Raw genomic sequence first — 25,816 nt, 5'->3', positions numbered from 1 at the left:
TTACACAGCTTTAAAGAAGGATAATATATACATCTAGTATGCTAAAAGGAAACATACCCAGGATATTTTCTTCATTAAAAAGCAGAATGCAGGCCCTCCCGACTGTAGGAAAGGCAAAACGCCCTCCAGCCAGGAAAATACAGCCTACATAAAAACAATGGTTGCAATTTGGGGCTCACAAAAAGTAAAAGAAACCTCCAAGAGATCCACACACTCCTTAAAAGTGAGCAGAAAACAGAGCACTGAAATGTGGCTATTTTCAGTGTAAATCCAATGTTACTACTGTCAGGGATTAGTCAAGTTGAGACTGCAGGATTAGTCGAACTCGTCAAGGGATGAAATAATCAAAAGCAAAGGTTGTAAGATCAGCTGTTTAGAAATCCACAATCCCTAATCACCAGTCTCAGAAACAAATCCCCAAGGATTTCAGACATACAGATAAGAAATTTAGAATTGCAATTTGTGAACATTTTAAAGGAAAAAAAAGATGAGAATTTAAAAACTGAGCAAGCAATGAGTTTTTTAGAAATTATAAAAAAATGTTTGAAAAGTATAAACATGAACTTTCAGAAGCAAAACATATAATTGCTGAATTAAATGTCCCAATGGAAGAAGTTTATTAAACAGCAAAGACAGAGTCACTGAACTGACCCCAGACAGAGCTAATGGAACCATCCAGAATGCACCAGAGGGGCAAGGACGGTGGACGACACGACAGGAAGCTCAAGAGACTTGGAAGACAGAATGAGAAAGTCTAAGGGGTCAGTACCCAGAATTCCAGAAGAATGGAGAGCAGGGAACAAAACGCAGCAACATGTGAAGAAATGATTGTCAAGCATTTTCCTCAAATGACAGCAGACAAGTATCCACAGACGCACACACGTAACACGCACCCAAAGGTCAAAGGTACAAGAAACTCACACCTGAAGATCCTGCCATGAAACTGGAGGACAAGGACAGCGAACAGCAAGAACAAGACGGGATGGACAGAAAACTCAGCAACAACGAGACAAAATATAATAAAAGAGTTTCCTTAAGAAGGGGGAGGAGGAAAGAAACAATTAATCCACAGTGATTAAGACGTTGTAGAACTGTCCAGAGAGACTGAGTAACCAGTGAATCCAGGTAAGAAGCACCAGCTGGCATGGAGGCTCACACCAGCACTCTGCGAGGCGAGGCAAGAGGATCTCTCGAGGTGAAGAGTTTGCGACCAGCCTGAGCAAGAATGACACCCCGTCTCTACTAAAAATAGAAAAAACTCAGCTGGGCACGGCGGTGCACGCTTGTGGTCCCAGCTACTTGGGAAGCTGAGACAGGAGTACAGCTTGAGCCTAGGAGTCTGAGGTTGCTGTAAGCTATGATGACGCCAGTGTATTCTAGTCCAGGCAACACAGTGAGATTCTATCTCAAAAAATAAATAAATAGCAACACCAAAGAAAGCTTTGTACATCTGGGAAATGGCATACATGAGAGAGAGATGGCATTTCACATTAATAAAAAAAATGGAGTCAATAAATGGGACCTGGGGACACAGTTATCTATCGACAGGGATAGAGGAATGGAAGTGGATCCCCAGCTCACATGATAAACAAGGATCATTTCCAGATGAGTGAAAGACTTAGCTGTGTAGAGCAAAACTAAAATAAACCTTATAGGATGAATATAAGGTGATATTTTCATCCCTGTGTAGTTTAGATTTTTAAAAATTCCATAACACACTAGCCATTGAAGTAATAATAGAGAATATCAAAATGAAGACCTATTAATCAAAAGACACTGGAGAAAGTAAAGATATAAGCTACATACTGGACGAAGATGTTTGCTGCAGACATAACCAAAATAGGGTCATTATTCAGACGAAAGAAAGAACTAGCATAAATAAAAGAGAAAAAAAGATAATCAATAGGGAAACAACAAAAGACATCCGTAGGCATTTCTCAGATTGAACAAAAATGGCCAATAACTGCATGGGAAAAAATGTTTGCCTTATTTGTAATCTGAGAAATGTGGAATAAGAGACCCCATTTTCACTCAACTCAACTCTACACATTGCCTGCAGAAAACAAGTGGTGCGACCACTTTGGAAAAGAAGAACATTCTTCTATTCTACAACTCTTTAATTCTACTCCTAGGTAGCCCTACCACCATAGTGAAAAACTTAAAAAGTAGACACTGAAACACACTCAAAAATGCACACAGGTATAACTTTCATAAAAACACATAGCTGGAAACAATCAATAAGAGAATGGAATCTTTTTTCCATCAATAAAAGAATGGAAAAATAAATTATGGTATATTCACTGTAGAATATAATACATCAAAGAAAACTTGATGAACTACAGCCACATGCCACAATGTAGATAAATCTCAGAAATACATAACCGAGTAAACGAAGCAGCAATATGACTATATACTATATATGTTATGTTATATAATAATATAACTATAAAAAGTCATTACAAAGTTCAAAAACAGAGGAAAGTAAAGAACGCATTGTTTGGAGATACAGACGCAAGCAAGGGAATAACAGACACCCGGGCGGCTTCCTCCACAGCCGAGGGGAGAGATCAGGAACACAGGAGCCAAGAAACCACACTGGAAACACTCCAGTTCCGAAGGTGGGTGGGGGGTTGGTGGGTGTTTCAACAATGAAACACAGAATATATAGAAGCAAGCTGGGGTATGCCCTTTACAAAAATAAAGAAACAAGACACGTATCGGCGATAGTTATCTTCCAGACAAGCGTGAGTAGGACGAGGCCTTGTACCTTTCTGAGACGTTTGAGTTTTCCATGGGTATATAACACATTTTTTTTAAATTAATAAATAGGGGTTATCCATGTAAATGAGTTACAGGCTATGTTTAAATTGTCTTCTTTATAATTTGTTTTTATTAAAAAGAAAACAATAAATACGACTTTGTTTTTTTAAATAAAGAAACCCTAAAATATCTTTGTGAATACTCGTGTTTTTAGTGACTCACGTCAGGAATTAAGAATCTGACATGCAGGTTTAATTGACAAGGACGTCAGCTTAGAAACACACGGTGCCGCACACAGACCAGGCAGTAAATTCCATGTTCCTGTTCATTTTTTCCTATTTTTGTAATGGGACTAATCTTTTATAGAAAGCAAGCAAAATCTTAAAAGATCTCAAGGTCATTTGGGCCTACAACCCATCTAAAAATGGAAATACATATATTTTTTAAGTACTACTGCCACCCAAACAAGTATCTACTGCACAATAATTTGTGTTTGCTAAATCTTAGCGACAACCTGGCATGGTCTGGGAATATCTTACCTGTCCTTCGTGCTCTCTTTTTATGTGTCCTTTGTTCTCCTGAACAGACTTCGGCTCTGAAGAACTCAAATTCTGTACATTTTCTACCTTTTGACCTAGAGATTTGGGAGAGAACATTGATAGAAGAAATGTTTTAGATGGTAAAACTGGAAAATGATTTTACATAGAGGTGGCTTTTAAATTTAAATATCCTAAGATCTATAAAAGCAGGAATTAAAGGTCAAGTCCACACTCCTGGCCTGGCCTCTGGCCCACAGAGAGCTCTGGGCAGAGCAGACTGGGAGCTGCTCCCGGGGGCCCGGATGTTCACTAGCACATCACGTCAGCACAGGGCTGGGCACCGAGACCCACCCTAGGGACCTCGTGGAAGGTATCTCAGAGAAAAGCTGCCAGGCCTGGCAGGGTGAATCGGCAGTGCGGGAGCAGTCGGGGGACTCGGCGTTACTTGAGAAGGAAGGCTCATGAGAGCTAGGGCTGATCGATTTGGAAAAAAATAAATGAACAAATTCCTAGAAAAACATAATCTACTAAATCGAAATAAGAAAAGGAAAATCTAAAGACCTACGATTATTTTTAAAAAAACTTTATATTTTAATTTTTTTAAATTGACAAAGTTATATTTATTTATCATATACAACATGTTGTTTTGAAATATGTTTACATTGTGGTATGCCTAAATTTAGCTAACACGTAATATCTCAAATACGTAATTTTTTGTGGTGAGAACACTTTAAATCTACCGTAGTAATTTTTAAGAATGTAATATATTATTACTAATTATATCACCATATTGTACGACAACTGACCTCCTGTACTCATTCCTCCTCTCTGACTTAAAATTTTGTTAAAATATGAAGATTTTAAAATCTTTTTACAAGAAAACTCTAGGCAACTGGTAGTTTCTACCAAATATTTAAGGAAAAACATAAAAATCTTACACAAAACTTTTCAAAGAGTAGACAGTAACCTTTTCTCAAGTTAATTTTTATGTTTTCTTGTTTCAAGAGGATTTCTAAGAAGGAATAATTAATTCCCTACTGATTTGATAAGCTCAGCACGACCTTGACACTCAGAGATGGGATGACCTGTTGATTAACAAGGCTGGTTTATTTCTCAGCTAACTCTGACATGAGCCGCAGCAAGCCTGCGCTCTCACTGGGAAGTGCGTCACTCACTGCTGACAGGGGTCACCTGCCTTCCTGCTTTCCACACCCTGTTGTCACTGAATGTCGTTAAAGAAACATGTGGATTAATGCTACTGAAAGTTGTTATTTTCAACGGTCAGCAGAGTCTGAAAGCTGCTAATAAACTTCTTCAGAAGCTGGCTCAGCTCTGCGTACTTTCAGCTCCCATGGCTCTTCCTGCAGCCCTCTCCCCACACCTCAACTGATTCTGCCTCTCTGCCTTCTCCCTAATGTGACACTCCTCCTGGCTGTCCACCCCGCCCCCCACTCCAGCCACTCAGCCTCCTTCCTAGGACTAAAACATGTCAACCTTGAAAAACATGGGATGTATAGAGATAAAAATAGAAAATTTAGGTAACTACATTAAAATAAATAGTGAAAATATTTCATTGCCAGAAATCACATCCTTTCAATTAATTAAAAAGTAAATTCCCTTAACAAATATATTTAGAACAAATGTAGAAAGCAATACATGCAGCTTTTTAATCCCCAGCCAGTCTACGGTTCTGCCGGAGTAACTGAGGACTTCACGTACCCTGAGGCGGCTCTGAGCACAGCGGCTCCGAGATGTCAGAGGCGCTACTGCTCCGAAGCACCTGCTGCTGTCCCAGCACGAGGTGGCCCAGCCCAGCTGCAGGAGCCTGCTCTGACTGCTGGCTCTCTTCCACTTCTGTGAGCATTAACACAAAACACGCACAGCTACAGTTAAAAACTTCCGAAAATATTTTCACCACTTAAAACAACTAATATAAAAAATGAATTTCACAGTAAGATAATCTGTTTGCATTATCAAATTTCCTATACTTGCTAATTAATATACAGGCTCCAAAAATACACAGTCCTCTTAAGTTCTAGAAAGCCTTTTCTTTTCCAAACGAGTGAAGGGGGAATGGTTAAGAACTATAAAAGTCATTTGGAATGTTAGGGGCAAGGATGCCAGGAGGGAGCGACCCAGAGCCGAGGACATGCACAGAATGGGTCATTTAGACACGGGGAGAGTGGGAAGTGACACACACCTACACACGCCCTAAGGAAGACAAAAGGGAATGTGGGAATTTCAACTACATTATTTGTTTTAAAAGTCAAATATTCACTGTCCAAAATGAAATGCTATAATTATTTAATTGATAGGTGATATATATGATGTAAGCCAATGTTGCATTAATCACTAAAGCACAAAAATGACACTGGTATTTTTAGAGAATTAATACATATACCACATAAAATAGAAAACCATAGACAAGCTCTGAGTACTGGATAATCTTGGCTAGTATTATTCACATTATTTTCCCCTAGAGTTTCATCCTAACCTATTTCTGGACTGCACAGTTCATTTTAATCTTTGAAGACCACACAGGGACATTTATTCCAATTTCCCTACCTTCTCCAGAGTGCACTTCAGGGTTGAGTCATCCTTTGCCTGGGTTGTGTTAATAGCCTGCCAATTGGCCACTGCTCCCCTCTTCTTGCCACCCTCATACCTATCCCCACATGACCACCGGAGAGAGAGGTCCTTCTAAAATGAAGATCTGATCACGCCACTCCTCTTACGCCCTGTGAAGCCTCTGTCTTTATCCCTGCTCCTGGGGGGGAACGCAGGGCTCTCCTTGATCTCGCCAACACGACGATGCCCCACAAGGAGTCAGCTCTCACTTAGTCCCTGTCAACAGTACCTACTCGGCACCCACACCTCTTCCTTTCCTGCTCCATCCTGCCACCCTGGGCACAGTCCTACGTGTAAAATCCCACCACTGTCTTCTTCACTGGACTTTGCACTCATAGACATAATCATAAAACTACTCGCACATAACTAGAACATTGTATTTTCCAAAAATTTCAATTAGCTAATTTCCTACAACCAAAAAGAGGCTGATCAAAATTCAGCCATATGATCATAGCTGGATGTGTCACCCAGTTTCTGAAATGGAGACTTGCTGCCAATGGGCCACCCTCTGTGCATAAACCAAAGTGACAGCTCAACCTAACCAAGAAGTTGTATAAAGGAAGATACCACATTTAATACACAGGACTTCACCAAAGACTTGCTGCTTTATTTTTCCTATCCAAATGGAAAATTCCATTTTAGGGCGGCTCCTGTGGCTCAGTGAGTAGGGCGCCAGACCCATATGCCGAGGGTGGCAGGTTCAAACCCAGCCCTGGCCAAATTGCAACAACAACAACAACAAAAAAAAAAAAAAAAAAAAGCCGGGCATTGTGGCAGGCGCCTGTAGTCCCAGCTGCTCAGGAGACTGAGGCAGGAGAATCGCGTAAGCCCAAGAGTTAGAGGTTCCTGTGAGCCGTGTGATGCCATGGCACTCTACCCGAGGGCAGTACAGTGAGACTCTGTCTCTACAAAAAAAAAAAAGAAAATTCCATTTTATAGTATGCTGGCGCAATTAGAGACCTCAAAACTATGTAATTTGTGTGAACCTTCACTTACAATTCAAAGTACTGGACCACAGTCTAAATTTGGGTGCTGATGGGAAACTGCATTCAGAGTATAAGTAAACTGAGGCAGCAAGAACAGACCCCTTAAGCCTTGTCTTTCCCAGGATGTCTCCGCCTTCCTCTTTTCTTGCGTAACCAAGAACTAATCCTTTTTCCAGAGAGACATAGGTGTGTGCACAGATTTTCGTACACACATCCCACAGTGGACTAGCCCTTGTTCACAGGTCTATTTCTAGTCTCTCAGCCTGTGGCAGGAGAAGCTAGATCACGCCAGGGGGCCCAAGCCCTCTGGCTGTCTTCTTTCATTATGCTGAAACCTTCCGGGAAGAGTTGACCTTTGTTAATGAACCTACTGGTTAATACAATGTCAGTAGAGGGAGCCCAAGAGCTTCCCAACTTCCTAAAAAATAATTGCCAACTGCCAGTTTTATAGATAGTAGGAAGAATGGATTTTATTCTCCTAAGCCTTGTGCCAAAAACTGATAAACACTGGTTCCTGGGCCATAAGCAAAAGCAAATAAGCACCGAGCCAAAGCTGGCAGCATCTTTCTAAAGATAAAGCACATCGCCATCTGGTGGGGTGTAATGCAGCCACAGCCCTGTGGCTTCCAGATCAGAGTGCCCCACTGGCCCCAGCACAGCAGACGGCTGAGGACCTGCCACACCAGCTGGTCGGCCTCCCCAGCAGGCTGGCCTGACGCAGCTTTGTTTTTATAAAAGTGTCAGGAGGGACTTCTCAGATGGAGCAAATCTAAGCCTACATAAACAACCATCAGGGGCCGCAGGAGAGCACTGGGGGTTGCAGTGGGAAGGAGGGTACAGCTGCCACACCCCGAGAGTGGGCTATCGAGCTGCCGGGTACGGGAGCTACTCCTACAGCTGACTGTCAAACGAGACAGTGTAAAATAACATTCAATTCTCCTTATCCCATGACAGAGCTCAAATTTCCTGATTTATAATTGTATATTGTTTGGCCTTTTCTCATGCTTTGTATTAAGCATATGTTCAATACATGTTTTGTATAAATGAAGGATAAAAACATCTTCTTGATACCGTTACACTTTTTAAATAGTTCTTGGGCTCCCTCTGCTGGCATTTTATTTCTCAAGAAAGAGCAATTTATGTTAAAGCTGCTCCCAATGGATATTGTCAGCTGGAGCAACTGCTATTCCACAGCCATGAAAATCATTTTAACACTGACATGAAAACATCAAGATACTGGATTATCTGATATTTGTAATAGAAAAGAACAATCTAAATTTTTTGAAAATTATAAATCCTAGGAGATCTAATGCATTCTGTTTTCAATGTCACATAATTTCTATTTGAATCACTTCAAAGAGCTAAATTTTATCTCAGATTCACCAAATCATTCACTCTCTCTAAAGACTAGCTAACCCAATAACCCAAATTTTAAAAGCACTAATTTTCTCATCTCTTAATAGTGTAAGTTACACAATACCATTACTAAATCATTACTTTCTAAAATGCCATTAAAAACACTGGAAAAACAAATAGGACTTAAGTTAGTAACTGTGATGGAGTTAAAAAGTATGCAACCTCTTACATGACTTCTATTTTTCCCCAAATGCCTTACTATTTTTCAAAGTACACTCACTCTGCAATATGCTTCTTTGATCCATCTTATTAAATGCAACGAGGCTCATTCTCCAATAACCAAAATTCTGGGTTCCATTTATTTCTTATGCAAAGTTGCACAGTAAAATAAACTGTGCAATTTTCTAATTTTTTAAGCATCGTGCATAGTACTACCAACTTGACCCTATAAAAAGCACAGGAAATGCGTATCAACTCAACATCTTATGCTAGTACATGGTGGGGGATGGGGGTCAGAGAGGGAAGGAAGGAGGAGGGTGGGGGGGGTCATGGTGTGTGACACACCTCTTAGGGGCAGGACACAATTATAAAAGGGTCTTTACCTAACAAATGCAATAAGTGTAACCTGGTTCTTTGTACCCTCAATGATTCCCCAACAATTTATAAAACACCTCAACATCTTGAGGTTTCCGTTAAGGTCAAGCTTTCCAAAGGTGAGTCAGCCCAGGTGCTCACAAGGAGCACTCCCTGCAAGCCTGCAAACCAGACATAGAAGCAGCTAAGCAAGGATTCCACCAGGTCCCAATTATGTCTTCTTACAATGAGGGGACACTGCTGATCCCCTAATTACTACTATTACAAAATTCCTAAAAGAAAAATAAAACATACCATCTACATGGCCTGTGTTATAGAGTGATATATGTCCCAATATAAACAGCAGTTTAAAATCGCAAACACCCGTAAGAAACTGTTCCCACAAAAGAAAAAAGAGAAATAATAGAGAGTGCCAGTCCTTCCTCCTGGGTGTTTGCTGTATTACAGCAAACAGGTAGTTGTGACTCTCCCAAAATGCAAACATCACTTCTTTCTCCCAAAATACAAATAACCTTTCCAAAATTCTGCTGCCACCAAAAAGAATCCTAAAAGGATCAGAATAAGATAAATTAGTGGCTGAAGATAAGTAATTCTCTACTGCTTATACATATATTATTGAAACAATTTTGGTGGGTTGAATAGCCATATAGATTAGAAACAAAAACAAGAAATATTAATTTAAATGAAAATAAAACAGCAATCGTTGATATGATAACTTATGGCCAGAGAGTAAAATTAAAAGAGTCTACATATTATCTAGCAGTAGGTTAGCGGTATAAGCACCAGGAATTAACTGGAGCACAAATTTTAATATTCTAATTTACCAACCAGTGGAGAATATACAATCTAAGACTGGGGATTAACATACATTGTCCTGGGGTCAATCTCTTGATGACAGTCACAAAGGACAATGGCATCCTTTTAAACAGTAAAGAATAAATAGCATGGAATAAAGAAGGGGCTCACTACTGTAACTGTCAGGTGAAACGAAGAACAGCAGCTCATTCTCAATCGCCCAAGAACTTTCATTCTTTGTGCCATAAAACCAGGAACAAGAATGGTAAAGGCTTTTAGAAAACACAGAACCAGCCCAGCTTGCCTCTGGGTTCCTCAGCCTCAGCATTGCTAACACTTTGGGCTGGACACTTCTTTGCTGGGGAGGCTGTCCTGCGGAGGCCATCCTGAGAAGGCCATCCTGGGGAGGCTGTTCCGAGGAGGCTGTCCTGGAGAGGCCATCTTGGGAAGGCCATCTTGGGGAGCCCGTCCTGGGGAGGCTGTCCTGGGGAGGCCGTCCTGTGCATTGCAGGGTGTTCAAAAACAACTCTGGCTTCCATCCACTAGATGCTGATAACTAGCAGTGTCCCATTTGGGACAATAAAAATATCTCCAGACATTGTCAAAATTGTCTCCCCTTGAGAATCACTACTCTGAATCATATTCACCTTCTGTTGGAACTGTCTATGTATTAAACATATATAAGAACCAAGATCTTAGTAAACCAAAATATAACACTGAATAAGAACAAACATTTCCAAAACAAGATTACTAACAGGAAGAGATTTCTTATGAGAACATATTCTGAACTAGTAAAAAACTTAACTGAAACAATATAAGAAAAAATACTGTGAAATAAGAAAGCATTTCATCATAAAAAAAAAATTCCTTTTGTGTATGTATTAGCCAACAAGGAAAATTATTTTAAGAACTTTATTAATCACCTCTAAGCAACAGCTTTTTCATTGACAATCAAGCTGTTAATATTCATCAGTAACTGAAGCAAGTAGTGGCCATTTTCCCATCTACCACTGTTACTAATTTCACCTTCGTTATTTACTAGGGAAAAAGAGTTTCTAAGAAACATTATAGTCTTCAGTCTCAGTAAAACTAACTTTTTCCCTCCTGTTCTGTAAATTAAATAACATAGTATTTTACATACCCATTAGATGAATTAAGCTTTAATTTTGCTTTGCTAAACCACAGTACAACACAATTTAGTATTATCAAAAGCCACAATTAGGCTATCTTCAATAATAAAAAAATACTAATCTAGAATGTCAAATTCATGAAAATATTTCTCTCTTTAATGAGAAGACATGGTTCATCTCAGAATCACTGAAAAATAACTAGACAGACATCTGATTATTCACTGTAGAGCAAATTACATCCTTTTCAATAAAAGGATGTAACTTCAATAGTGACTGGGCTAAAAGTCACAGTTGGTGCTATGATGGCCTAACAAAAAATGTACTGTGTGTAAACCCCACGTGTTTAAATTCAGTTTAAATTGCCCGAAGTACAGGTGTAATGGTTTTTTTATTTTGGAAATTACTTTTTCACATTTTTTCACTCAAATCTCAATAGTCAGTATCAATCTGCATAATTCATCATTACATTATATATGATATATATGATCATAACTGCAAGGAACTCCTAACCTGCATAATTCTTCCAGTTTATTCATTTTTTTGTAAGGTACAGCAAGCACTGACATGCTCAAAACTTTTGTAAATTTTTTTTTTAATTCCCTGGCTTTCTAAGGCACTCTAGAGAAAACACACTAAGGTAGGTGTCACATTTCCCCCTAGTAAAAACTATGGGCTTAAAATCCTTCTATCCTCTGTAATTGCAAATGCAAAGATCATTGGGACCATAGAAATTTTTCTTGACTAACTGCAACTTAATGTCAAACCACATAAAAGCAGTAATTCGTATTCACTGAAATTTAACATGAATGCACTGTCAGGCACCATGTGATGTGGGGATATTTCAAAGGAAGCAAGGCCCAGAGGCAAAAGGGAGAAGCCCAGGGACACTGAGAGAGAGAGAGAGAGAGAGAGCGTTACAGTACCTGCCAGCCTGGAAGGGCAGGGAGAGTAAGAGAGGCCGGGCAAGAGAGCGCTCGCGGTGTGGGGCAGGAGCGGGGCGCTTTTAGTGGCAGGCAGAGCCTCAGAAAGGTGGACACAGTTGCTGATAGACTGGCTTCGCTTAGCTTCCAGGAGAGATAAAGTAATAATTAAGTCAGAAGAACATCCCAACCTTCACTTCTTTATTATTATTACTGTTTTCTGGGCCCTCTTGAAACATTTAAAGGATGTCATTTTAAACTTTCAAGAAAGTCAGTACAAAGCACAGCATTTCATCCAAGTTTCTAAATACAGCCAACTTTCAGTCAGTCATTCTGATAACACAGGACAATGGGCAACCCACAAATAATCAATTTTATTTTGTAATGCTTCAGATGTTTAGCCTTTCCTTTTCTCCTGCTGTGTACAGGGATTCACATTACAGTTTTCCCTTTCTTTTTTTTTTTTTTTTTTTATTGTTGGGGATTCATTGAGGGTACAATAAGCCAGGTTACACTGATTGCAATTGTTAGGTAAAGTCCCTCTTGCAATCATGTCTTGCCCCCATAAAATGTGACACACACCAAGGCCCCACAGTTTTCCCTTTCTAAAGGATACATACAAAAAGACCATGGTGAGAGAGAAAATATATGACCTAAAAATTAAAATTCTTCTGTAAATAATAAATAATGCAGAAATGGGTTTACTGAGAGATGACTGTATTCAAACTCATCATTCAGAAAGTATCTCGAAACCTCCAGAACACAGAAAAGTCAAGTTGAACATTAAAAGATTTGATATTTAAAGACAACGTAAAATGCCCATGAAACCCACCCCTTATGCCATATTTCATGGTTATTATGCCCATATTTCCTTAGTGTCAATGTTAGGATGTTCTTAAATTTTCCAAACACTGCTCGTCAAATTAACACTAGAGAAAATGGACGGAAATAGGAGGAGAACACGCCTCATATATGTAAAGCCACAATCAGTAAAATCAGTTGTACCCTAAAACAAAAATGTAAAGGTTTACTTATTATTTTTATGTGACTTCAATTAACATTAATGAGAAAGAACTATAAAGAACAGTGACACATTCGCAAAAAATGAAAGAAATTTTTAAACTTACTGTCTTTCCCCCACCCTTTGCCTGTTAGAACTTCCTGCAATGTGCTTGCAGTACCATTCACACGCGTGTAGGAAACGTGCAAATGGAAACTTCCATTACATGTCAAATTTACTGATTTCAAATTTCCTGAAAAATTTGTTCATGTCTCAATATGTCAGACTATTTGAGTGTTGTTTTGAAAAGTTTTCCTTTTATAAATCAATGATTATGTATTTTTCCAAAATTAATTACCAGATATTTCAGAAATAATAAAATATGGAAAGTTTTATGGGGAAATTAAGACTTGCTTTAGGCCAACGCCCGTAGCTGAGTGGGAAGGGGGCCGCCCACATACACTGAGGCTGGCAGGTTCAAACCTGGCCCGGGTCAGCTAAACAACGACAACGGCAATAAAAAAAAAAAAAGCTGGGCGTTGTGGCGGGCACCTATAGTCCTAGCTACTTGGGAGGCTGAGGCAAGAGAATTGCTTGAGCCCGAGAGCTGGGGGTTGCTGTGAGCTGTGATGCCACAGCACTCCACCCAGGGCGACAGCCTGAGACTTGCTTTGGTGACGGTCTCATTTTAGACATCCAGACTCTTACCATCATTCATACTCAGGAACAGAGTTTTCCATTATAATCTTTTCAAACTCCCCTTTCTCAGGCCTTTTAAGTTATAAACAACGATAGTCTCTGTTAAACTAATTTTCATTTCTCTGCTCTGCAACTGCTTCTATTTCCCTCAGGCCACTACCTGCATTATTTTCCCTACCTCAGGGAAACCTGGGGGAGAGCCCATTTTGTAATGTACTATTTTCTTACTGGGATAAGGGGGAAAGGTTACATTTAAATGGGTCTTCCATAATAAACATCCATCCAGCTAACTTCACAGCCTGACATTCTCTCATAACAAGGTGGCCTCTACACCCATCTACCATGAAAATACTCTAGGCCTTAGAAGAAAAGCTAAGTTATTACACAACATAGAAAATAACAGAACTGAGTAAAACGCTAATATTTAGCCTATACAGATTATCTTAAAAAACAGCATGGCATAATAAAACCTTCAAAGACCATTGTTTTACAGGTAACAAAAAAGATTACTATTTTGTTATAACTTTTTAAAATGCAAAATACAATAGGAAATGTGTGTCTACATGAACATAAACACACATTTAAAATACTAAGCTGTCCAACTCAAGAGTGCTCATCTTCGTTATCTTTTAAAGGTTATTGTTGCAAATGTTTTTGTTTTTTTTTTTTATTTAATTAATCCTAAAAAGGGCAGGCTTAGTGTTTTTAAGCACAAACTCCACAAATACCTTTATACAATTTTCTAAAGTGCCTGGTTTTGCCTATCGTGGCTTCTCAGACAACTGGAGCACTGAAAACACACAGCCGCACTAGTGAAGTGCACTGAGACGGCTTCCTAAAACACACTGCGGCCTCTACCCTGTCGCTGGCTTAAAACGCAGTCATGCTGAGAACTAAGACGGCTTCCTAAAACACACTGCGGCCTCTACCCTGTTGCTGGCTTAAAACGCAGTCATGCTGAGAACTAAGACGGTCTCTCCTGTGATTATGCTTTAGCCAAGCAGTGGCATACAGAATATCCACCTGGAAGTAAGATTCAGTCAGTGTTAGTGAATTCATACTTTTATTATAATTGTGATTCGCGGATTGTGTGGGACAGCAGGAAGTCCGGGCAGCTCAGGCATGATGCCGCCTTTGTCACAAACTTCTGATCCTTTTCTTTTAAGGATCTAGTGACTGAAGAAAAGAGTTTTTAGGAGTCAGAATGAGAAAGGAAATCGGTGAACAAGCATCCTCAAAAGCTGCCTATTAGTTAGGAATCGGATCTCTCCTTGGGAGAGAATGATGGAAAGAAAGGAGAAGCAGGACAAACGGTGCGCGTAGGTAAGATGATGGTCACTACACCAGCAAGTGCTGCAGCCAAAGGCCGCCGGCAGTTCAGGCTGGGGTCCGACACATCTTCATGAGAACTCCAGCATGATTCTAAACCACCTGCTTAAGCCTTTACTAAGCAAGCACTGTAGAGTATGTTCAGCTTTAATGAATCTGTTTTATGGCCAGAGAATCTTGTGAGTTTCTGAAGTCAATACCTATTGTAATTGCATTGTATTACTGATGAGAAAAACTATAAGAAATGAGATAAAGCTATTTTAAACCTAAATTACAGGCTCAAAGTCACTGGCAAAGAGAAGAGTTTAACTACACATAAAAAGCTTGCCTCAGTACTTAAAGTTCTTCTTAAATACTGGACACAAGATTCCTTTTTAAAGATTTATCTTTTTGAATTAAGAGTGAAATGTACCCGGGCAGCGCCTGTGGCTCAAGGAGTAGGGTGCTGGTCCCATATGCCGGAGGTGGTGGGTTCAAACCCAGCCCCAGCCAAAAAAAAAAAAAAAAGAGTGAAATGTACCAAAGCAGTCCAATTAACTGGGGTTCTTGGTCAAGTTCTTATTAATTGAAATAGGCTACAAAGACATTTATGGGCATGAAAAGCTCAATTTTCCAAAGCAACAAAAAAGAAAATGTCTCTGTCTGGTCTTGAACACTTAAGTACATCATTCTTCTTTTCTTTGCCAGAACAGGTTGCCACACACTTAAGATTAACATAGTTTAACAATGACAATAATGTAACTAACATTTATTAAGACTATTTTTTTCAAGGTTCAAATAAAACCTCTGTTTTCTCTATTTTGCACAAATATCTCACTTAATATTAACATCCCAAGTTCTTTTTCACATAGAGGATTTAGAAATAAGTATCTAAAACTGTGACTTGAAAAGTAACCAAAACAGAAAGTTAAAATGTAGAACATTTCATTTAATAAAAGGTTGAATATTTAAATTCTGAACTTCAAAACATTTTATTCCTATAAAACTATGTCAGATAAAAACTCTTTTTGAGAAAGAAATAAATATTTACCAGTTGCTTTTTGGCGAACGGTATTTCTTGCCTTCTCAACTCCCGGTGCCCCGGAAGTGGTGGCGCTCCTAAACCGCATGGGCTCCGTCACATCCGGGTGGCTCCTCCAGCTGAGAGAAAAGGACCTCCCCACGGTGGCTCCCTTCTGAGGATCTAGAACACAGCCTGATAAAGGAGGATAAGAACGTTAATCTAAAAGCAGGATTCGTTATTATTCACTCTGTAGCCTGTGTTGCTCAGCAAACAGTGCTCATACAATTATACATATAATGAGCTGATTCCCTTGTTGCAAATTAGGTACCACTTTCTTGCGCTATGGAAATCAGTCACATATCACTAATCTAAAAATTCCTGCTGCCAACATATTTTCAAGAATATGTAATAGTCTCATGAAAGTTAACCTAATTTCATACTCCTCACTCCAATATACAAACAAACATATTAACGAACCTTTCTCAATACAAGAACAGTGTCAAATGAAGTTATATCCCTGTTCCTAGGACAGTCCACAAACCACTACTTACACACCAAATACTTAAGGATGCTGATGCTAGAACACTCCTGCATTGTAGCTGCCAGCCCTCCACAAACACCCAGAGAAATCCATGCCTGGGAATCCACTGTTGATTCCTGCCAAATGAGCAGGACAATGAAAATCTATAAACAACACAAAATCCTTCTTTAGCAAACTCCAGAAGAATAAAACACTGCAGTATGAGACTCAACTTCCCTTCTTTTCTCTTATATTGCTCTTGTCAATTACTTTACTGAGAGGTCAAGACTCCAAAACAAACGGCAGGAGGAGGAGAATGAGCGACTCAGAGGTCTCGGCACTGGTCCCACGTGGCCGGCGGCCGGTTTTCAGGCCAATCTCCTCTGCCTGTGTTTGTTTCCATTAGTCCGGTGTTTAGATGGCAAGTGTTTCTGTATCATAAATATTTAAATCCTTTTTAGAATAAAGCAAAATAAATCTGAAATATTTGTCCTGGTCAATAATTAAGCAGTTTGTTCCGTACTATTTTGAAAATAGTGCTTTCCAAGGTGTTTGCTATCCTGAGACAAGTCTACGTCGCTGTATGAATCTGTGTCTGCACACGGAGAAGGGAGAGAACGCTGCAGGGAGCAGGTGTGTGGGGGTGTCTACATGCGGTGTGCACGTGCTTGTGTGTGCACACGTGTACATGCACCTGTTTGTATCTGCTTGTGGTATGTGCCCGTGCTTGTGTGTGCACACGTGCACATGCACCTGTCTGTATCTGCTTGTGGTATGTGCACGTGCTTGTGTGTGCACACGTGCACATGCACCTGTCTGTATCTGCTTGTGGTATGTGCACGTGCTTGTGTGTGCACACGTGTACATGCACCTGTCTGTATCTGCTTGTGGTATGTGTACGTGCTTGTGTGTTGTGGGTTACACGAATTTCAAGAGGTAGGTGCTTAGTTTGAGGACGGAGGTCCTCTCCTTCTCCAGCCTAAAACAGGGAGCTTCTCCTCTGGGCCGAGAACCACTGTCTCAAGGGTCCAAGTTCCTGGTTAGGAGCATCTAGATCCCGTCAGGCCCTTGGTCCACCCAGAGGCACTCAGAGCTGTAAAGAGGATGATATGGGGGCCGAGGGCCAAGGCTTTGGGCTCCATGCTCCTATTTCAACCCCAATATTCCGATCTCACAGTTTATTAGGGGTTCTGTACAACTTCAGCCAGGGAGAAAAAGCATCTTCTGCTAAAATATATGTTAGAAAAGAACTTCTTTAGATAGTCTAACTCTAAACTAGGATGAAACTGTTCCCCTGGAATGCCAGGTACTTATACTGCTTTGTTTGGCTTCTGACTAACTTGCTTTTATTAACTGGTGCTCTGGCCATTCTCAGACCATAATGAAGGTATTATAAGAATCAGTCACATTAATTACACGTCAATATGGTTATAACTCATCATCGTAATTGTTGGCACTTCCCCAAATCCACATTTGCTTTGTTCCTCCCCACACTGACTTTAAGCTTCTCATGTGACTGACTTTGGTGGCAACACTGAACAGGGAGAGACTTGAAACGCACTTGAAAATCTGCCCTTTCACTGCTCCTGGAACTCTGAGCTACCCTGTGAACAAAACCATTGCTAGCCTGCCCACAGGTGAAACACAGCCAGCCAGTCCCAGGAGTAAGCTCCCTCCCTGACAGCTTCATGGCCCACGCTGACCACAAACACAGACGTGAATCCAGGTAAGTCTAACAGAAGAACTGACCAGCTGAGTCCAACCCACACTGTTATATCATAAAATCATGATTTAAATCAATAGTCATGTTAAGCACTAAATTTGCAGCAATCTGTTACACAGCAAATCAAACCGATCCTGTTTATAATAAGGTTACTATTGAAGTGTGTAGCCTACTACAATAAGCAGTGTGTATCCTTTATCAGGCTTTGAAGGAGATATTCCTCCCAGGTCTCAGGAACCAAAAAAGCTACATACCACCTAAGTAAGAGAAATTTTTTTTTAACTTACTTACTCTGTCATTCTCTGTTTAACGTAATGTGCGAAGATCAAAGTCCAATGCAATGCTGGACTCTCCCATTTCTCCAGCAAGCACACAGGGCCCTAAGGCACTCAGCGCAGCTCAGGAACCATCCCCAGGGCTCCCGCCACTCATTCAGTCCCTACCCCGTTTACATTTGATACACTGTATCTCATGTATTTCCATAAGCTGCCTCAAATCTTTACAGAACAAGTTGGAGTACAAATGACTTAACCCAAGGACCACGTCACAGTCCTAGGAGCAGTAAGGAAGACGAGGTGCCAAACTGCCATTCCCAGGAGAAACCACCAGTGGTGTCCTCTGCCTTGAAAAATCACTTCCATTTGAGGCTCCTGGTCTTAAAACAATTTTACCCAGAAACACAACAAAGCCAGAACGGCTCCAATCTGAAGCATTCAGAACTTGCCCACAATGTTCCCAGGAATCCAACAGAACACACCTTAGCAGGGTGGCTTCTTGAGCTGAACTTGTCTGACTTTGACTGCTGGCTTTACCACTCCTTATCTATGTGACCGTAAAAGAGGCAATCACTGTAAAGTCCGTGTACTCTGTCAGGGACACGGGGATAATACATCCAACAGCATATACTTGACTAGGTTATCAAATGGGTGAAGAGAGTTAACATGTACAAAGCACTAGCCATTATTATAACCGTTATTGTTACCATCACTGCTACTACCACTATTTCCCTTTCATTTTCCTCTTCGGAAATTTATCAGCCTCATTAAAGGACACAGTGTTATGAGACACAGGCTAACACCACCATTAAAAAGACACTGTCTGTGTAGTTGGTTCAGTTCTTTATAAAAGTTCATGCATTAATTGCTTACACATATAAAGACGCATTCCTTTCCAACCCCAAACAGCCGGTGTTACTCTGGAAGAGTGGAAATACCTTTGCCTCGCTGCTTCTTCTCTTTTTGTTCACTTAATTTATCCAGAGGTAGGTTTGTCAACTCTACACCGTAGACCGTTCTTGCGAGTACTGCTGTCAAGGAGTCCATGATGCTGGCCCACTCGCTGATGAGCTCCTCCCACTCGGTAAGGGAGGACAGCACGCCGAGAAAGTCATCCCAGAGCTCTCGAGAAATGTACACAAAGAGGTTTGCACGGATCCAAGCCACAATGAGTGTCTGAAACCAACAAACCAACAGGAGAACCCAATCATATTCAGAAGAAGAAGTATGATTTTTCATGAAATATTTTTAATTACTATTAATAAAGTAAATTTTAAAATAAAAAGTGCCTTTGGATGCTGTTTTTCTTTTAATTTCTCAAAATTCATTTGACCAATTGTAATCAGGATTTGAGCTCTGGTGAAAATAGTTATTATGAACAAAGTTATTGATTCAATATTACCTACTGTCTGTGGCTGGCTCCGGCTATAATCAGAGGGAAGACAAAGCCCCCTGTACAAGTATTCTGCTTCCTGAGATAGCTTTTTTCCTAACTCTCCATAGTGGCTATTTCAAACTTCCTCTTCTAGATGAAAACTTCCAACCCACCCACTCCTAATTTTTACTATGCAGACTCACTACAGAGTTGGAAGAAACAGAGCCCATTAAATGAGACTGCCCTCAAGCCCTGCTCTGCCCTCAAGCCCTGCTCTGCCCACACCCGCCCAGCTTCTCCTCCACCTGTGGGCCGTGACCCAAGGGGGCTTCCGTACTGGGTCCCGCTCATCCTCTGACTTTTTCCTTGGAATCGCTGTGCCTCTACTGACCCCACCTCTCCCTCCAACCTATCCTCCTTCCCATCACCATTTAAATATCTTCCAATTCTTCTTCATCTTAAAAACACAAAAAATTTCCCTTGAACCCAGACTTCTTGCTCGAGCTACAGTCCTTCTCTGTCCCCTCCACAGGCAAACTTCTTGAAAGAGTATTCCACACTCTCTCCATCTCCACTTCCCATGTCCCAGGCTACGGCCTGCTCTGGCTTCCTCCTGCTCCAGCTTCTGCTGGGGTTTTGGTCTCCACTCCGATCCTCTGCATGCCGGCACCCTCTGAATATCCACATCCAGCCTGGTCTCTTTCTTGGTCTCCTCATCTGTCTACCTGGCTCAGCGGACAGCTCCACCCCACAGGCACCTACACTACAGCATACCAGGAAGACGAGTCCAGTTTCTCCCGATGAGACTCTCTCCACTCCTTGACCTGCTTGCTCCTGCCCCTGCCCTTTACACACAGACTTCCTTCCCTCCTTTTTACCTTTGTACCTCCTAGTCATTCTTCAGGTCACAATTTGGACATTGCTTCCTCCGAGAACGTGTCCTGACTACCCACCCCCACCTCCCGTCCTCTAGGGAGCATCCTTTGGTTCCTGCAGCTCCCCCCAGGGCACCTGTCCCTCCTTTCCTTAACAGTCTATTCCCTTCTCTGTCCCTCCTCTAGTCGTATGGTCCTTAGCACTACAACTAGTCACACGGACAACCCTACAAGACAATTATTCTCATATACCGGGCATTTCTTTACCTTGAAACTGCCCCATTTCTTATTTCTGCTAAAATATTCCATATCCTTTAAAGTTCAAATCAAAATATATGTCCCCTAAAAGAAGTGACTCTGCATAACCACATAGCCACATTCATCTCAAATGAGCCCCAAATAGTTTCCTAACCTTACAGAAAGTAATCCTTCTATCCAGAGTCGTTGTAAATCCCCTGGTTAGTCTGTTGTAAGAGACAAACGCTTGCGGTAAGGTACCAGCTTCCAAGTATCTTTCTTTGAACAACCCAGATGTAAACAGGCTCCCACTGTTGTCAGTTGTATCATGGGTGATGAATTAGCTTTGTAATTTTCCCCCCAAATTATATATAGATTTAAAAAAGAAACTTTCTTTTTATGTTAAAGATATTTTTCTTTAACATAGACCCAATAAAACTTTGTTAAACAGAAATCAGTCCTCACTCAGGCCTATTCTGCCCACTTGGGAAATCACATTTAAAGTGGCTCTTCTCCATTCACCTGGTCTCTGGGCTTCAATTCACAGCCATCTCACTTTTTAAAAAGGTAAAAATGTTAAATTAGAACTAAAATGGTTAAGTGTATTGAAAAAAGATTTTAACCACTCGTATTTTAAAATCTAACACCACCATAAATGGATTTTGTGATAATTAAGAATGACAGAAAGTAATTTTATTATCAATACCTTATTAAATATTCATATTATGACATATTAAGCCATTACGATAAAGTAGATATACACAATAAAATTAATAAATATTAGACCAGTAAATATAATCTTAGCAGAGCAGGAGGGGAAAGTCGACTGTTAATGCCACTGTGGGGATCTGGTCTCATCTGGATATAGCACCAGCCTCAGGGACCAAGCCGGACGTCTGGGTGGAATCAGACGCCCTACACTGGGAATCCTGTAATGGCTTCACTTTACTGAAGTATAAAGTATAAAATAATGACAGAAGGACATTTGTCAGCTTATAAAATTCATCTCAGCAAATAGCACGAACATGGGCCCAGACCAATACGTGATGAAACTGAATCATCATAATTCGAAATTGACACTATCTGTATACAGAGCAAAACTGTAAAGTACAGTTGAGTAGACGGTGGAGGAATGGACACCATGCTTGCAAAGGACAGTTACTGATTCTTATTGCATTGAAAGGACACGTTGAGAACAGGACAGTCTCCGGGCAAGCCCAGAGACGTTTTGTGACTTGGGAGCAATCCCCCAAGTAACTCAGTGTTCTGGAATGAGATAAGATCGGTCTTAGTAAGCATGTGGTAAACACTGATGCTTAGAACTTCTTCATGAGGGCTGTGGAGAAAGAACATGTGAGGAAAGAGCGCGTGGTAATCCTTAGGCACGCAGCCCTCGTATGTAATCACCTTAACTCTCCACACCTGCTGTGTATGTCAATTACGTCACTCTCCACACCTGTTATGTATAACCTTAATAAATAGCCGTTGCGGAGGGGGCTCGGGGCCACCCTGCAACGAAGGTTAGCCTGCCTCCCGCAAGCCTGTACTTCTAATCTGTATCACACCTGGTTCTTTCCTGTGGCGACCGAGACCAGTGCCAACGGGTCGCGACAGGGGATGAGGGGTGACATGTTTGGACATGAAGGCATGATTACCTTTTTCTGAAAGTCAGAGAGAAAGATAAAGCTCCAGGGGTTCTGTACTGACTTGGTTTTTCACTAGGGCTCACATTTCTCACTAAAAATAAAACAACTAGATAAAAGCATGGCTAGCGGTTCTTCAGCACTGACATCCAGCATTTTGTCAGATACGTCCTGGCACACAAGCTGTATAAAAAAAACAATCTTAACGCCTTTTCTTATGAACATTTGCTAACCAACCACTTCCTATGCCTCTACTCACAGTAAGGGTACTATGAAATTTTAAAGTAAGGATATCACAAACACAAGTATAGTCTCCTGACACACCTTCAGAATATCAAGCATAGGTTATATGCAGCACGATTGCTGACTAAAACATTATTTAGGGCAATCACAACAATATGGCAAATATTTAAAACTAGTCAAACTCAACCATCATTTGAAGAAAATTTGCTGACCCAGATAATCTACTCACAGAGAAATTAAACACTAAAGAAAAAACTAGAAAAAGATAACAGCAACTTAAAATTTCTGTCCCTTTTAATAGTCTGTGTGTTTAATTAAAAAAAAATCAAGTATCCTGTCATTTTATTTATTTTTTGAAATGGAATGTCACTTTGTCACCCTCAGTAGAGTGTCGTGGTGTCACAGCTCACAACAACCTCCAACTCTTGGGCTCAAGCAATTCTCTTGCCTCAGTCTCCCAAGGAGCTGGGTCTACAGGTGCCCTCCACATGCCCAGCTATTTTTAGAGACTGGGTTTTGTGCTTGTTCAGGCTGGTCTCCAACCCATAAGCTCAGGTGATCCACCTGCCTCAGCCTCCTGGAGTGTTAGGATTACAGGCGTGAGCAGGCGCACCCAGCCCCTATCTGGCCACTTTAGACAGTTTACATGACCAAACGAATAATCAGACTGCATGTTTTCATTGTGAATGGCACCAAGCTGATGCCTACTTGACAGCCTGGCAGACCCAGCCACATCTTTACCCTCTCCTCCCCTCCTATAACTCACATAAGGACTTGTGAGGTCAACAGGTTTATCATTAAATCCCAGTGAGTCCACTCTGACTCTGAGGACAGCCCTGCAGGGCAGCAAGATGTCCTCTCCTGATTGTGACAGGTTAGGGGAGACTCAGAACATGATGTCATACACTGCAGGCCACACAGCCAGGGTGTGGCAGAGCTGGGATCAGAACACAGAACGTGTCTAACTCCAGAGAGCTCATCCTCTCTCCAATACTTTATGATGGTTCTTAATTTAAGCATCATTTTTGATCTATATAATCACTGTCAAACTAATAACAATGACATCAAAATCATTAGTAATCATGGATTCAAAATTAATGTTCAAGTTCTTCAAGTAAGATCTGACAAAATTTCTCAATTCATGAGGAAAATTTGTTTCTCCAAAAACCAAACAAAAAACACAACTCCAGAATAGACTGTTTAATTCTGTGACAAGTTGTCGTTCTAATTCCAACACACACAACAGATGCAAGGCCAGGCAATTGGCTGGAATGAGGCCCAAGCACCAGCCAGTATGAGACTGGCTTCAGCTTATGTCCACTTGGCAGCCCCGGGATTGGGAGTTGGGGAGGTTGCCAACGATGAGACACCTCCCTGAACAAACCAAGCAAGCACAGTGTCCGTATGTCCAGGCAGGCAGCAAAGCAGTGGTCAGTGCCACCCTCCTGGCAACAGCAAAGCAAAGTTGATCACGTGCAAATATACAGGGCCACTTCACATGTCCAATATACTAGGCAAGGCTATCAGTATAAAAGTAATTATGTATTCAGGCAGCCAATTATTTCTATAGCCTCCCATATATTTTTTTATCCAGCCAAGAGCATTCAATCAAATTACTCTGAATTAACATGAATAGTTATCTTGTGTTGCAATGGGAATGTTCAGTTTGCAAGAAATAATTTCTCTTTTTATCACCTACACCTACCTGTGCTGCCTGTATTCTAGATAAGTTTTTAATATAATATTCTCCCAACCTCCTTCAGTTCAAATGAGGAGGAACTTAGTTTCTCCTGCCTACACTCGTCACCTCCAGATCAGGATGCTGTCTCCTACTGGATTATCCAAAGTTGGGCTCCCACAGGGTACCGAAGTCTTTGTGTAGAATGGCACATCTTCCCAGAACTCTTTTACATTCTTCTCTTTCGGAAATGCTTCATAACTTCCATAACCCTTTTAAATAATAGTAATGTCTGGCTCGGCACCTGTAGCTCAGCTGCGAGGGCACCAGCCACATACACCAGAGCTAGTGGGTTCGAATCCAGCTGGGGCCTGCCAAACAACAATGACAACTACAACCAAAGAATAGCCGGGCATTGTGGCGGGCACCTGTGGTCCCAGCTACTTGGAAGGCTGAGGCAAGAGAATCACATAAGCCCAAGAGTTTGAGGTTGCTGTGAGCTGTGATGCCACAGTGCTCTACTGACAGTGACAAAGTGAGACTCTGTCTCGAAAAATATATATATTGGCAATGTCATAGCAGGCTGCCACCACTGGGACCCTTGTGACACTCCCACTTCCCCAGGCAGCTTGATAGGTATCAGCCTGCTCACCTCCTCAGATACAAGAAGACAGATATCTCCTTGGCTCTGTGCTCGCACCAAAGGGGCCCGGCTCTCCACCACCTCAGAGACTTCACTCCTGCAATAACCCTCTCTCTCCCCCAGACTGTCCCATCTTCCCTTACTGGCCCACACCACTGGTGAGCAAACACACTTCATACCACCCACCTCAACCTCACCCTCCACATACGCCACCCACTCCAGCTCCCTGGCCTTCTCCCTTCCTCATCAAGACCTCAGGAAAGCCTTCACTGTGCTGCTACCTCTACTGTCCAGCCCTCATTTTCTCATCCTCCTAGAACATTCTCAACCACCTAAATCTTATCAAAGCCAGTAGTCAACTGGCTGCCCTCCTCTTACCCAACACTCTTCCCCAGACACCCAGGACACACACGCCCTAGTTCTTCTCCCAGCTAACCAGCCATCCTTTTTCACATCTCTGGCGGGTTGCCTCTTCTTCATCAACTGCAGAAATGGTCCTCTTCTCTCTCTGACATACAGTCTCTCCCTAGACAATCTCACCCCATTTTGTCGCTTCAAATACAATTGTCTAACACACCAGCGGCTCTCGCATTTTTAATCCCATCCCAAGCTCCTGTTCACCCTTCACCTCTCCAAGTATACTTGGCCCTCCACCAAGGGCATCAGCTCCTGTCATCTTCCCAGGTCCTACCACTCGCAAGCTAATCAGAAGAGGCAGTAGATGGCAGAGAGGTAGGAAAGCTTTAAAGCCCAGTACTAATTATAAAAAATAGATTACAACCCTCGGACAAAGCTAAGAAGGAAAATTTCCTATTTGATTTCTAGAAATTTAAAGTTAATGTTTCTCTTGAAATTCCCAGTGATT

At 41.2% G+C, this 25,816-nt stretch overlaps 1 protein-coding gene across 6 annotated transcripts in view; it reads right to left on the bottom strand.

Annotated features, from left to right (window-relative positions):
• The window catches only part of RALGAPA2 (Ral GTPase activating protein catalytic subunit alpha 2), a 382,487-nt gene that overhangs the window by 215,220 nt on the left and 141,451 nt on the right, over positions 1-25,816 (bottom strand). For 5 of the 6 annotated variants that reach the window (XM_053574245.1, XM_053574242.1, XM_053574243.1 and 2 more), the window contains 5 exons: positions 19,196-19,433; positions 15,767-15,931; positions 11,712-11,852; positions 5,019-5,153; positions 3,300-3,394 (listed from right to left, as the gene is read on the bottom strand). In XM_053574245.1, coding sequence (XP_053430220.1) covers positions 3,300-3,394; positions 5,019-5,153; positions 11,712-11,852; positions 15,767-15,931; positions 19,196-19,433 — 774 coding nt within the window. The remainder of the gene's footprint in view (positions 1-3,299; positions 3,395-5,018; positions 5,154-11,711; positions 11,853-15,766; positions 15,932-19,195; positions 19,434-25,816) is intronic. The other variant, XM_053574246.1, reaches the window with a different exon arrangement.

Source organism: Nycticebus coucang, chromosome 21, assembly GCF_027406575.1.
Source record: "Nycticebus coucang isolate mNycCou1 chromosome 21, mNycCou1.pri, whole genome shotgun sequence".
In the NCBI taxonomy this organism is placed as follows: domain Eukaryota; kingdom Metazoa; phylum Chordata; class Mammalia; order Primates; family Lorisidae; genus Nycticebus; species Nycticebus coucang.
Note: the sequence above shows the minus strand (reverse complement) of the source record. Positions and strands in the feature narration are given on the sequence as shown.